General features: G+C 35.4%; 2 protein-coding genes across 6 annotated transcripts; one reads left to right on the top strand and one right to left on the bottom strand.

Moving 5' to 3' along the window:
* Positions 1-426: 426 nt before the first annotated feature.
* Positions 427-2,087, top strand: LOC107874587. Its single transcript, XM_016721351.2, has 2 exons — positions 427-532; positions 1,004-2,087. The coding sequence occupies exon 2, from the start codon at positions 1,022-1,024 to the stop codon at positions 1,937-1,939; it is 918 nt and encodes a 305-aa protein (XP_016576837.1). The 5' UTR covers positions 427-532; positions 1,004-1,021; the 3' UTR covers positions 1,940-2,087.
* A 4,651-nt stretch (positions 2,088-6,738) lies between these two features.
* LOC107875362 (E3 ubiquitin-protein ligase CHIP) lies at positions 6,739-14,349 on the bottom strand. 5 transcript variants are annotated; one of them, XM_047414209.1, is made up of 9 exons: positions 14,071-14,346; positions 13,834-13,946; positions 12,852-12,919; positions 12,600-12,663; positions 11,521-11,592; positions 8,021-8,154; positions 7,758-7,911; positions 7,556-7,666; positions 6,739-7,050 (listed from the first exon to the last, which is right to left on the bottom strand). In XM_047414209.1, the coding sequence occupies exons 2-9, from the start codon at positions 13,939-13,941 to the stop codon at positions 7,045-7,047; spliced, it is 717 nt and encodes a 238-aa protein (XP_047270165.1). In that variant the 5' UTR covers positions 13,942-13,946; positions 14,071-14,346; the 3' UTR covers positions 6,739-7,044. The 5 variants fall into 5 exon arrangements, with proteins under 5 accessions (XP_047270165.1, XP_047270164.1, XP_016577543.2 ...); XM_016722057.2 differs by lacking the exon at positions 6,739-7,050 and adding an exon at positions 7,120-7,473 and having other exon boundaries at positions 13,834-13,988; positions 14,071-14,347; XM_016722058.2 differs by lacking the exon at positions 6,739-7,050 and adding an exon at positions 7,120-7,473 and having other exon boundaries at positions 14,071-14,347.
* Positions 14,350-14,690: the final 341 nt, after the last annotated feature.

The following is a 14,690-nucleotide window of genomic DNA, read 5'->3' as shown; positions in this document are numbered from 1 at the left end:
AGATGCTCCAAATCTTAATAGATATCAAAGTAGATCTTGATAGACATTCACTATAATGTAAATACATTTATAACAAAATTCAATTTTTTTTACACATTCAGATGTTTAAAAATAAACAGCCTTAATCATTGAGTTTTCAGATCTAGAATCAACATCTTAATCATTCAGATGTGCATTCAGATTCACACCTCTGAATATTTAAAAAAAACAAATGAAGCCTAGGTAAACAACGAACTAATGGTTATGTGTCAACCACATAACCTTGCTTGGGCGCAAAGACTGGTATCGAGTTTCGAAACCATGGTCAGTTCAGTGCGTATACAGAGTCATTTCGTAGTTTTGTATTCTGTAGGAAAATAACAAATGTATTTCCAAATTAGCTCAAGATTTTCTACAGCTCAGTTTCTTGTAAGCCAAGCTATAATAACTATCCTTCAATATAAATTAAACCAGCCAAAACACCATCACACATCACTCTTCCAAGTGATCTTGATAAACCATCTTCATTCGAGTTCCATAGGCAAATCGACCGGTAAGCGTTTCGAATTCCAATTCATCCATTACACTTATAATATTGATAAAATTATCTTCGATTAATTTTAAAGTAGAAGCTCTCAAAAATACGTTTTCTCAATCTTAATCCAGTTCCATGCAGCAATAAATTATTCCAATTATATCATTTTGTCTTTACCTTTTCGATTTTTCGAAGAGTCATTTGTACTCTCTATGCACCTACCCTTACCTCTCTAACTAAGCATTCAATTAATTTACCTTCTAATGCCTTTTGTCTCACGTGCTAATCTTCATAGTCTACCAGCATTTTCCCTAGCATATCCTTTTTTTCCATGACTCACCTGTTTTTTTTAACACACACTTATAAAAGGCATTATTCACTACTCTATTTTCTCTGTTTCTAATTCCAGTTTTATTCGAATATTCGCATCTCAAAAATCTTATTAGCTAGCCTTTTTTTGTACGCGCTAACGAATTATTTGTGCTTTAGGCAAATAAAAAAAGAAAAATGTATGGTGCTAGTAGAATGAAGAGAGTTACTGACCCGTTAGACGAGAAAATGAAGGCTCGAATCATTGGCGTTACCGAAAAAAATGGAGACCTCGGTTTCTTCAGCAGTGGCAGTGAACACAGTGCTCACGCTGATGATGATGTTGCTTCTCCTAGCTTCTCCGATCTCGTTTTCGGTGATCCTGTAAACAAAGAGGGAGACGAAGCTTCAGAAAATGATTCAGATTCTGAGCCGGATGTATCAATTAGCGATTCAATAAACAGTATTCAGGAAAGGCCGAGCCTTGTTTTTCAAGGTGAATTCGATTTGTACCGTAATGTCATTGTATCCAATGTCGCTAAGGGAATGGAAGCGTTTTCCTTCTTCAAAACGAATAAATCAATGCTTCAGAGGAATGTAATGGCATATTTAAGGAATTTAGGTTACAATGCCGCGATTTGCAAGACGAAATGGGAGAGCTCCGGTGGACTATCTGCTGGAAATTATGAGTTCATCGACATTATCAAATCGGATTCCGCCAGTAGAATCATCACTCGCTACTTCATCGATCTCGATTTCGCAGCACAGTTCGAGATCGCAAGGCCGACGATTCAATACAAACAATTATTACAGTCATTGCCGAATATATTTGTTGGAAATATCGATGAGCTAAAGCAGATATTGCGAACAATGAGCGATGCTGCGAGACGATCGTTGAAAAGCAGAGGCCTAACGTTTCCGCCATGGAGGAAGCACCGTTTCATGCAGAACAAATGGTTAAGTTCGTATAAAAGGACAATTAATATCATGCCGACGGCGAACTCGCCGGCGTTGTTGTCGCCGTTAAATCAGACGGTGAAGTGCAGGACCGTCGGGTTTCACACTACCGCCGTTAACGGCCGTGCGTTGTTTCCCGCGGCAGCCCGTACTAGGTGATTAAAAGGTAGCAGTAAAAGCAATTACTCAAATTTTGGAATAAAGTAATACTAATAGGATATTTATTTTATTTTTCTGCTTTATTCATAATACAGTACTTGTATTTGATTATACATGAAATTTAATTAACATCTGGTTTCTATTCGAATGAAGTAGTTGAAAGATCAATCAGTTTGATAAAAAAGATGCTCCATTTCAATTTGTTTACTAAATTTGGCTTATAATGAAATTTAAGAAAGTAAATAAAGTATTTGAATAGTGTAGTTTTAAATTAAAAATATCTAAATGTATTAAAATATTTCTTAATTTTGCGTGTCTATTTGAAAAAATTACATTAAAAAAAAGAGAAAAAAAAAAATTCTTTTTGAAATGAACAAACACATTGAAAAGAAGGTAGTAATATTAATTTAAAGTAAATAGTTCAATGAAAATAATTAGCTTTGATTTTGATTGCCCGTCTATCGGAAACAACTTTTAAAGAATAGTTCAGTGTAGGGGTGTCAAATGGGCGGGTTGAGTCGGATATAGACGAATTAAAAGTGGGTTATGTAAAAATGGATAAGATATCCAACTCAGCCCATACTTGATTATGGATAAAATGGATAAACCCAATGAATAATATGGATATTCATATTATCCGTTACTTCTTATTATGTAAAGACAAAAGTACTCTTATATTACAAGAAAAACTACATGACTTAGGGTGTGTTTGGTACGAAGGAAAATATTTTTCATGGAAAATGTTTTCCTAAAAAATATTTTCTTAGAAAACAAGTTGATTTCTTACTTGTTTTCCTATGTTTGGTTGGTGAATGAAAAATATTTTTCGGATAATATTTTGTAGTGTTTGGTTGGTGAATGAAAAAATATTTTTCAAAAAATACATTTTAGTATTTAGCTAAAACGTAAAAATACATTTAACAAAAATAATTTTTGACTCCAAAATATTTTTTTTCTGGTGTGTTCAATATGAAGGAGAAAATTATTTTCTAGAAAAATAAGTTATTTCTTACTTATATTCGTGCGTTCGTTATACAAATTGGATAAGTATGTGTTTTTAAAATATATTTGTATATATTTAACAAAAACAGTGAGATCGAAAATGATAAAAAGAGTGGTATAAGAAAAAAGTTTTGATTTTTTTTAGAAAATAAATTTAAGATATTAATTTTTTTTTTTGAAGAGGGGGTTGGTAGGTGGGGGGTGGGGTTGTCAAAATAGTTAGTAAGGGCGGTTAAGAAAATAGTTTTAATTTTTTAAAAAATAATTATTTTTTTGGGGGAGGGGGCTAGTACGAAGTAGGGGTAGAGGCAGGGGAGTAAGAGTGGGGTAAGAAAAAAATTTGAAATATTTCTTTTGAATGGGGATGCGGGTCGGGTAGGGGAGTGAGGGTGGGCTAAGGAAAAAATTAAAATTTTTTAAAAAATAAATTTAAAAAATTTAATTATTTTTTTTGGGGGGGAGGGGGGGGGGAGGAGGAAGTTGGTTGGGTGGTCGGGTAGAGGAGGTAAGAAAAAAGTTTGAATTTTTTAAAGAAATTTAAAAAAAAATGAAAAGGGAAAGGGAGTAGGGTTTTGGGTAGGAGGTGAAATAAGAAAAAAAAATTAAATATCTCTTTTAATAGGGATGGTAGGAGCGGGGTGGGGGTGGGCTGGGGTGGGAGATTGAGGGTCGGAGTAGGAATGAGTGATTATGAGAGTTATGCGAATATTTCAATTTAAAGTGAGCTTGAAAGAAAATTTTGGAAAATGTTTTCCTTATTTTTTGAAGGGAAGACATTTTTCTTAGATTTGAGGAAAATAAGTTGATTTGGAAAACATTTTCCAAAATCTTTAAGCCAATCAAACATGAGAAAATTGGAAAACATTTTCTTTATTTTTTTTATTTTGTTACATTTTTTTGTCATTTTTTCCTTTTTTGTATTTTCTTTTTTATTTTGCTTTGTTCGTTTATTTTTTTTTATCCATTTTTTTTGTATTTTTTTCTCTTATTTTTTTTGTTGTTATATTTTATATTTATTTGTATCATACTATATACTTCAAATAAATTTATTAATTGTATTTGAATAGTTTAAATATAAATTTTTATAATTTATTATTTATATTTGTACACAAACAAGTGTATGAATTTATTTTATTTGTTTAAGTCTAAAATATATAAATATGCTTGCATCATTTATACAAATGTATCGTTAGCATTTGTATGTCAAATTTATCATTTGTATTTGTATATAAACAAGTACCATTTGTATTTGTATAGTTCAAGTTGTATAAACATGTATTATATTTGATACAATTATATCAATAAAAATTAAAATACAAATGATAGCATGACTATAAAATAAAAATACAAATGCAATTAGATCAATAAATATAAAAATATAAATAATAGTGTGAACTATAAAATAAAAATACCCATACAAGTGTAAATTATAAAATACAAATACAATTGTATTTATGAATATAAAAATATAAATGATGATGCACATAAAAATACAATAAGTGATTGTGGTATTTTTTGTTCTCGACGTAGTAATATTTTTCAAAGTACAAAAAAATTAGAAAAGAAGAAAGAAAAAAATACAAAAAAAAAAAAAAAAAAAAAAAGAGAAATAAAAGCTAGAGATAGAAGAGAGAGAGAAAAAGTGAAAGAAAGAAACGAAAAAGGAAAAAAGAAAAAAAAATAGAAAAAAAAAGAGAGAAAAGGTTGCTTCAAATAATTTAAATGAAAAAAGTTATTTTAAAAAAAAAAAGAAGTTCAATTTTTTTTAAAAAAAGTTATGAAAATAAAAATTTCTAAAATGAAAAATATTTTCTATTTTTTTTTTAAAATATATTTTTGAAAAAAAATTCTTCATTCGAAACATCCTTTAATAAGTATACGTTAGACATTGCTACATCTCCACACATGTCATACTTTAAATTTTTTAAAAAAAAGAAGTTAAAATAAATTTTTTAGAAGTTATGAAAATAAAAATTAAAAAAATGAAAAATATTTTCTATTTTTTGTAAAAAAATATTTTTGAATAAAAAAATATTCATTCCAAACACACCCTTAATAAGTATACTTTAGATATTGCTACATCTTCACACATGTCATACTTTAAGGAGAGTATAATTAGTGGATACCCATGAGTTATCCATATTTTAAAATGAATAATATGGATTGACCCATATTTGACCAACTATTAAATGGGTTGGATACCCAACTCATTTAACATGGATAAAACGGGTGGATAACCATATAATTTATCCATTTTGTCATCCTTAGTTCCCGCTATGTGTAAGGTGTGGGGAAGAATCCACCACAAGGACAAGGGCTTATTGTATACAACCTTTTGAGGCTTGAACATGTGACTCCAAATTCCTGTTCAATGCAAAAACAACCTCTACAAGACAAAAATTAAAATATAATCAGTAATGAGTATATACCTTATTCTTTTCTGCCTCGACTTAAATTACATGAAATATATTAAGAGTATTATTATTATTGTCTTGTTGATTTGGAATGGGTAACGCGACAAATGGACATTGTTTATTTAGAATGTGTAACGCGACAACTACACATTGTGTAGCTAAGATTTCACGTGCCATAGATATGGGCGACTACCATTTTCATACATTTTTAATTCAGTGGTCAGAGCCGGAGCCGTCGAGCGGCGTTGACACTTGACAACATGGGAACTCCAGTTTCTGACGGATTGACGAAGCAGTATTCTTTGGACCATATTATACGCTAAACAAATACACTTGTCTATCATTATATATATATATTTATATTAAAGAACATTTTGGTGGTTTTCGCGACTTGAAATCCAAAGGTCACATGAAAAGTCCAGTTTCTATAATGTAAGTGTCGTTAACGAGACAAATCTGGATTGATCAAGTTTGTTTGGACATTGAATGATTAAAAAAAAAGTTTCAGTAAAACAGACGGAAAAGATTGAGGACAAGTGGCCTATATCAGTATTTAATGTTAGACTGAGTTGGGGGAAGGGAATATTTAAATGGAAAAAAAATGGATAATGTATTTTTCAAGAGATCCGATAGGGCAATATTTGTTTTAAGTATTTGGTTGGCCTTTGAAATTTGAAGAGGAATTGGTTGTTTGTTTGCTGGCCTGACTTTAGGATATTTGTAGAAGCGCAATGTGCCCTTACTAAGTTCTTATAGCCTTCTCTTTCTCTTTGATATGGGGTTGGAAGTTGGGTTACGCAAAGGGTCAAAGTCCAGAGACTTTATGACGTTTTATTCACAAGTGCCACTTCTACTCCATTAAAATATATTCGTATAAAGTGTTTATATCAAATTAATATATATATATCATTGTTTATAGATAAATTTTTATTTATTTGATCATAAAAAATATTGTGTGATTTTGCTTTTTTATATCACTTAATCATGATAAATTCGTTAATGTTAAACACATGATCCACAGGAGGTAACTTGTAAATATTACCCTTTCACTATTATTTTTGTATAGAGAATTAGAGGTAGCTGTAATGCTGTTATGCTTCTGTTCATAGATACAAGTGTTATTTCTTAATTTGATCTGTTTATTTAGTGGTGGGGTAATTCCATGCATGTGGCAGAAAGTAGAATAAAGGTGCCACTTGTCTCCTTGTTGCGCTTCATTTTTAATTGTGTTGTTCCCTTAATTTTATTTGGTGTGGCATCAGTTTTATGCTTATATATCAAAGTTTTATCTTCTTTTTTTTTTTTTAAATAATCAGTTGCTTTTTGTCTACCATTTTTAAATCAATGGAAGAGTATGAGTTCACCATCTTTTTTCAAGATAAATTAGATTCAAAGCAAGCAGGTACAAAAATACTTTTATGCCTCGATCGTCAGCAAAATATGTATCAAAGAAGGAAGTGGAATGGGGTGAACAATTTATGAGTATAACTCAACAAATTCCCATGACAATGGGTACCTGCTACCTTCGACCAGCACAAGTAGCCAGTAACCCTAGCACCAATGAATAGACATAGGAGGAAAGATCACCCAGTGTTTTTGCTTCCCCTAGAATATCTCATGGTTCTCAACCTACTTCATTGACCCCTAGACCTCATTTGACGAGGAAAATGCAGCTTTAGCTCTGCCCTTTTATGCCTAAGTTGACGGAGAACATGTTGCAAAACCAAGTCAGAAAAGCTAGATTAGGTTTGTCGGATCGAATTCTTCAGACAAAAGCAGACATTGTATAAATAACTATAGTTTCATTTGATCAACAGTAACATCTCACAAAAAGCTGGTGATTATTTGCTGTACAGTTTAATGAAAGACCAACAAGCCAATTACTAAAAGCACTATACTGTACAACTATGAGTCTATGACTAACATGAATTACACCCTCTCTGGCTCTGTTCTTGGTTTCATTAGCACCACAACAGACATGCATTGGACATTTTACTCTATCCTGTATGCCCAGCCATGCTTATCCAAAAATGCCCGGACAGCTTCTTTTATGGCCAGATTTGGCACCAACTGGAGCGGAAAAAGTGGTGCTCGTGTGATTGGATCAAATTGGCCCACCTAAATTGCCATGCCATGCTCAGGATTAGGAATGTAAATAAACAAAGCAACGATGAAATGAGGAGAGGAGAAACAAATTTACCTTTTGCAAGTGGTCAAGGATCACAGCCCGCTCATATGTAAACCCACTCGGTGTAATAACAGGGTCACGAAAAATATCAAGAGTGATTTTACAACACAAGTAATCAGGAACCTAGGAATTTTATTAGTGTCAACGTGTGTAATACAAAATACTTTCTTGCTAAAGGGAAAAATGAATAAGATGATAAGGCTCGAATGCTCACCTCTGTTGGAGTATCATCTTCGGCAGCTTTCATGAAAACCTTGCCTACACCTTCCAGTTGCTTCGCAAGAAATGTTGAGTTTTCATCTTTGAGCCCTTCTATCTGAGAACTATCAAGCACCTGTTTCCTCTTGAGAGCTAACTCACAGGATTCTCTGAGGCACATACACAAGAAAAAATAATAGGGACTCAACCTATTTGGTCGGTATAATAGTCCAACAAAAGTAATGAAAATTGATAAGCGACATAAGAAGAGTTGATTACTTCAAGTTCTGAAGCTCCCAGGAGCGACTTGTAGATTCATGCTCCCACTCCTTGTATTTTGCTTTCGCAAGCTCTTCCCAGATCTCTTCAACAATGTATCTTCCTGGATTTGCACCTCTTCCAAGGTCTAATGCCTAATAGGATACATAGAAGAGAGCTGTATCAGAATTAAGCAGAGCAAACTCCCCTAAAATCATCTCAACTATCATAAATTCTGCAAATACATACTTCCCTAGAAGACTAGTTTCAACTATGCTCGACAAAAGAACAAATGATCCTTAATAGATTTATCCAAAACTAGTTTGCAGAAGTTGTACATACTACACACTAAAAAGAAGAAAAGAAAAAGATTTATCTAAAACTCTTGTGCGAAATACATCATGTCACCTGCCATCTTAAGAATAAGATTAAGATGTCATTTTGCCAGTACAGCAGTGGGTATAAATAGTTCATGAATTATGCTTGGGCTTCCGATGCCAAGATTTAAATTCAACACAATGATGGTAGTATGCTAACTAACATGTGGTTCTAACATACATTCTTGTAATTTGAGCTTCAAGTAGGTAAGTGTGTGACTATTGAAGTCAAAGCCAAACCCAAACCTGGAAGAACTAGTCTGCAGTTGTTTCACAGGTTTAAGTTGTTCCTTTGGAACATTTGCAATCTATAGTTTACATTTGGTGGATTGAACTCAAAAAAACCCTTAAACAAAGTGCTAGCTTGAAATATTATTTGTTATATCTCCAGGTACTGAATACTACTCTCTGCAGTTACTATTAGAGTAAGGGCAAGCAACAACGAACATATAGATTTGCTACAACAGTTATAAAACGATTTTGATGCTAATCCTTGAGGTTTACAGTGAACATTTTTTCTGGTTAAAAAAATACTCCATTCAAAGAGAAAAGAAGTAGTATACATGGTTAAGGCCAAGGTGTTTGTCGGAAGCAAGCTAGAAACAGCACATTGGAGTTATTGTGTACATGATCACTTAGCTCAAAGCATAAAGGTGATATTATATCAGTTTTAGTTAAGGTTTGAACCTAACGGACATGGGTGGAGCCACCTTAAACGAAGGGTGGTCAGATGAACACCCTTCATCGAGTAATTACGTGGTTAGCTATTATGAGTAAATATTTAATTTTGCACACTATTAGGGGAGTTGGAGCACACCGAAGAATTTCGTGATTTCGGTTTTTGTCGGCGTTTTAAGGTGGAGGAGGTTAGTGAGGCTATTCGCAAGATGCGAAGAGGCAGGGCGATGGGGCCCGATGAGATTCAGATGGATTTTTGGAAGTTTGCTAGCGGGACGGGGTTGAGGTGGTTGATCGACTTATTCAACAACATTTTCAAGTCTGCTAAGATGCTCGAGGCGTGGCGATGGAGCACGATGATTTCTTTTTATAAAAACAAGGGTGATATTCAGAGTTGCAACAACTACCGAGGTATTAAGTTGTTGAGTCACACAATGAAGATTTGGGAGAGGGTGATGGAGCAGAGGTTGAGGAGGATAGTGTCTATTTCGAAGAATTAGTTTGGTTTTATGCCTGGTCGCTCGACGACTGAGGCAATTCACCTAGTGCGGAGACTGGTTGAGCAGTATAGAGAGAGGAAGAGGGATCTTCACATGGTGTTTATTGACTTGGAAAAGGCGTATAACAAAGTCCCTAGGGAAGTTCTTTGGAGATGCTTGAAAGTGAGGAGGGTCCCTATGGCGTACATTCGTTCGATTACGAGGGGGCGAAGACTCGGGTAAGGACTGTGGGAAGGGATTTTGACCATTTTTTGGTCCTAACTGGATTGCACCAGGGATCGACTCTTAGTCCGTTTTTATTCGTCGTGGTTATGGATGTGTTGACAAGGAATATTCAAGGTGAGGTGCCATGGTGTATGCTTTTTGCGGATGATGGAGTCTTGATTGATAAGTCGCGTCGAGGTGTTAATGATAAGTTGGAGGTTTGGAGACAAACTCTGGAAACTAAAGGTTTCAGGTTGAGTAAGACAAAGACGGAGTACTTGGAGTGTAAGTTTAGTGACACGAGGCAAGAGGACGAGGTGGTAGTGAAGTTAGAGTCTCAGGTGGTGTGTAAGAGAGATAGTTTTAAGTACCTTGAGTCTATAATTCAGGGGAATGGAGAGATTGACAAGGATGTCTCTCACCGTATTGGGGCAGGTTGGTTGAAATGGCGGGTCGCCTCGGGAATCCTTTGCGATAAGAAGGTGCCTCTCAAGCTTAAAGACAAATTCTACAGAGTTGCAGTCCGGCCGGCTATGTTGTATGGCGCGGAGTGCTGGCCGGTTAAGAACTCTCGCGTCAAGAAGTTGAAGGTGGCGAAAATGAGGATGTTGCGTTTGATATGCGGTATCATGAGGGCTGACATGGTTAGGAATGAGGCTATTCGGGATAAGGTAGGAGTGGCGTCGGTGGAGGATAAAATTCGGGAAGGGAGGTTGTGATGGTTTGGGCATGTGATGAGAAGGAGCACGGATGCTCCAGTTCGTAGGTGTAAGAGGTTGGCCTTGGATGGTTTCAAGCGGAGTAGGGGTAGACCGAAGAAATACTGGACAGAAGTAATTAGACGTGACATGAAGCAATTACGGCTCACTGGGACATGACCCTTGATAGGAAGGTTTGGAGGAAGAGTATAAGGGTAGAGGGCTAAGGGATGTGGTTAAGTCATAGGTTGAAGTTAGGAGAGTTTCGTGTAGCTTGGTTGGTAGGGCTAGGGTTGGGGGGGAGGGGTGCCTTTTGTTGGTTCATGAACTTATTTGAGGTTGTTGTATCGTTGTTATTTTATCATGTTGTATGCTTGCGATAGTTGAACACGGTCTCCGTCCTTTTCTTGAGCCAGGGGCCTAGCGGAAACAACCTCTCTACTTCTTCGGATGTAGTGGTATGGATTGCGTACACTCTACCCTCCCCAGACCCCACTATGTGGGAATATACTGGGTTTGTTGTTGTTGTTGTTGTATTTAATTTTGCACACTCTTAACATAACTGGAAGAAAATTTGCACACCCTTTGCTAAATTCTTGGCTCCGCCACTACTAACGCATTTCTATGGAAAATATCAACACAGAAAATAAACAAATGAAATGAATAAAGGTTCAGAAACTTAATTTCCGACAAACAAGTATGCGTACTTTCATATGTTAAAAATATCGAGAAATGAGCAGTGACTATAGCAGCCGCAATACGTCCCTAGTTACAGAGTTGCATTCATGTTAATTTAGTAAGAGCATGAAAGCGGAAACTATGATAGCAAAATAAGAATGCATAATTACTGACCAAATTATAAGGGGAAAAAAGAACTACATTGTCACGGCATCATTTTCATAAACAATTAGAGCTGCAGCCTAAACGTACAAACAGACAGAGGCTGATTGGATACAGATTAGACACCAGAGACCGTCACAGCCACAAAAGTGTTGAGTATTAATGTGATGTATGGACACTTGCAAGATAAATACTTAAACATCTGTATGAGACCATGTTTATACCTTTTCCAATTCTCTCACACCTTCAGCATACTGTTGCTTTTGTAGCAATGCAAGACCAAGATAATAGTGGCCCTGTTTACCCAGAAATCACTCTTAGATTATTATCTGTAGGGAACAAACAATTTCTAGGTACACCAACTTAGAAAGACCAAAAATTCAGCATATAAAAAACAGAGATTCTGTAAAATTATTGAACTTAGTGCCATCTGTGATTATGTGGATTCTCTAACAAGCTAAATTATTCTCCTAAAACTTCGAATTAGTCAATAATAGTTAACAAATTAATAATCTTCAGAATTTACATCATTAAAACCTCCCAACCATATTTACATTAATTCTGTGTAACTAGCAAGAATACCATATTAAAGTTGTTTTTGTCGCGATCCTATTAAGGCAACAACTGTCTCAGCAAACTATTTCCCCCATAAAACATTTAAGATTTCAGTTTTCCATTTTCCCTCTTCAAACAATAGCTAGGAGGTTGTGGAGGTCACGGATTAGATTAGAAGATTAGTAGGTAGCAGTGTGTTGTCTTGTTACCCGTCCTTACTATTAGTTGTAGTATTGCACCTGTAGTTGCTTGTCCTTGGATTTCTGTTACTACCGGTTGTATTTTTTCTACTTCGACTATCATTTTATTTGGTTTTTGTTACCATCCTGTTATTATCTGATATTTTTTGTGCTTATGTTACTTCTTTTTCTGGACTGCTTTGGACTATTTTTTCCTTGAGCCGAAGGTCTATCAGAAACTGCCTTTCTACCTCTTATACTCTACCCTCCTCAAACCTCACTTTGTGGAATTATACTGGAAATGTTGTTGAGAAGAATACAATAACAACAATATGCCTGGTGCAATCCCATAAGCTGAGTCTAGGGAGGCAGTATGCAGCCTTACCCCTACCTTGTGAAGATAGAGAGGCTATTTTTGAAGAATAGAATAAACTAAATTTAGTGAAACGCCAAAACACGTCTAAGTCCAGCCAAAGAACAAAGGAAATATCAACATAGATAGAGCACTTATACGAAAACCCCACATTGTAAAAAGGAATATGCATGCTAAATATCACAATGTATCGCACCTTTACAGAATTATGATCGAGCTGAATAGCCTTCCTACAATCTTCCTCCACTCTTCTCCAGTCACTATAAAATCAACAATCACGATAATGCATAAACATGTACAAATATATATATCAATAACAAAAAGAGAGGTATGGGTAGAGTGTCCCAGACCTTACCCCTACCTCGGCAGGTAGAGAGGCTGCTTCCGATATACCCTCAGCTCAAATATATCATCAAACCAAACAAAATAAAGGGATATAAACACATACTTCCGCCTCCGATGACACAAAGCACGATTCGTCCAATATATTGGAACATTGGGGCTCAAAGTAATTGCCTAAAAAAAAAAGCACTCAGTAGCTGCAGATATACTAGAAAATCAAGAACTCCATCCATTTGACCTAACTCTAACAAAAGGCAACCCAGTGAAGTAAAGCTCCCGCTATGCACGGGGTCTAGAAAAGGGCCGGACCACAAGGGTCTACAGTCAATTGTATGCAGCCTTACCTTGCATTTCTGCAAGGGGCCCAGTGAAGTAAAACTCTCGCCATGCACGGGCCCAGGAAAGGGTCTGACCACAAGGGTCTAGAGTCTATTGTACACAGCCTAACCTTACATTTATCCAACGCTTTTTCCACATTTAAACCCATGACCCATTTGACCTAATAGTAAAAAGGGCAACCCAATACACTAAAGCTCCTGCTATGCAGGAAGTACAAGGAAGGGCCAGACCATAAGAGCCTACAGTATGTAGCCGCACCTTACATTTCTGCAAGAGGTGGTTTCCACGGCTTGAACCCATGACCCATTTGACCTAACAGTAAAAATGGCAGCCCGATACACAAAAGCTCATACTATGCGCGGAGTATAATGAAGGGCCGGACCATAAGGTCTCTAGTATGCAGCCGCACCTTACATTTCTGTCGGGGGCTGTTTCCACGGCTTGAACCCATGACCCATTTGACCTAACAGTAAAAGGGGCACACCGATACACTAAAACTCCTACTATGCGCGGAGTACAAGAAAGGGCCAGACCATAAGGGTACAATAGCCTCACCTTACATTCCTACAACGCTTTTTCCACGGCTTAACCGGTGACCCATTTGACCTAACAGTAAAAAGCTCCTACTATCCGCGGAGCACAAGGACGGGTCGGACCATAAGGGTTTACATTTTTTCCACGGGCTAGAACCCGTAACCCATTTGACCTAACACTAACCACAAAAAAATAAAATAAAAATAAAAAAGGACCTCAGTATAAGCATCAATGGCAGCCCCAAATCGATTTTTCTGAAAGTAATTATTCCCATCTTGCTTTAGCTGTTCCGCTTGCTTCGAACCCACGATTGTTGCTGCCATTTTCTCTGCGATCTTGAAATTGTTAACCCTCTCTTCCTCCGAGAAACCTATACATACACCTATAATATATACAGGAAAAGAAAGGGATAGAGGAGGGTTGGAAAATTGAAGAACAAAAATTGATAGTACCAAAATGTGCACAAAATTGGAAGGCTTGTCAATGCAACTGATGAGATGGTGCGCCAAATAATGTTTATTTAACTCTGCAAAATGGGGTAGATTTTGTATTTGTCAATTAAGTAATGGCTAATTTTTGGACCTTAAATTATCTACTTATAATTTAGTGGAGATATATAAAATCTTACTACTTGTTTTGTAAAATAAGGACTAATAATAAAATTTATTAGAAGAAAAGAAAAAGATTTAAGTATATATTTGGAAGAGAATACGATGAGTCGTTTTAGTAATTGCATTTTTAAATGTGAAAGTTAGGGGATTATGTAGACATCATATGCCTTGGAGTAATCAACAATCTACAGTAAGTGGTCCTATATGGGCAATCACTGAGCCCATTGGATACATCTCGTTTTTTTTGGTTAGGTGTTTGATTAAATTAAAAAGTATTTTAAAAAAAAATAAACGGGGAGAAGTTGGTTATTTAGGTTTTTGCTTTTTATATTAATTTTTTTTTAGGTTTGACAAAAAAAATGTCTTTTTATTCCTTATATTTTTTCTTCAATTTTAATAATATTCTGAACTTATAACCCTTAAATATATATTTTTTCTTTCTTTTTTTTGGCGCTTCGCTT

The sequence above is a fragment of the Capsicum annuum genome, chromosome 6 (assembly GCF_002878395.1).
Source record: "Capsicum annuum cultivar UCD-10X-F1 chromosome 6, UCD10Xv1.1, whole genome shotgun sequence".
Lineage (NCBI taxonomy): Eukaryota > Viridiplantae > Streptophyta > Magnoliopsida > Solanales > Solanaceae > Capsicum > Capsicum annuum.
This window is presented reverse-complemented; position numbering and strand designations above follow the sequence as displayed.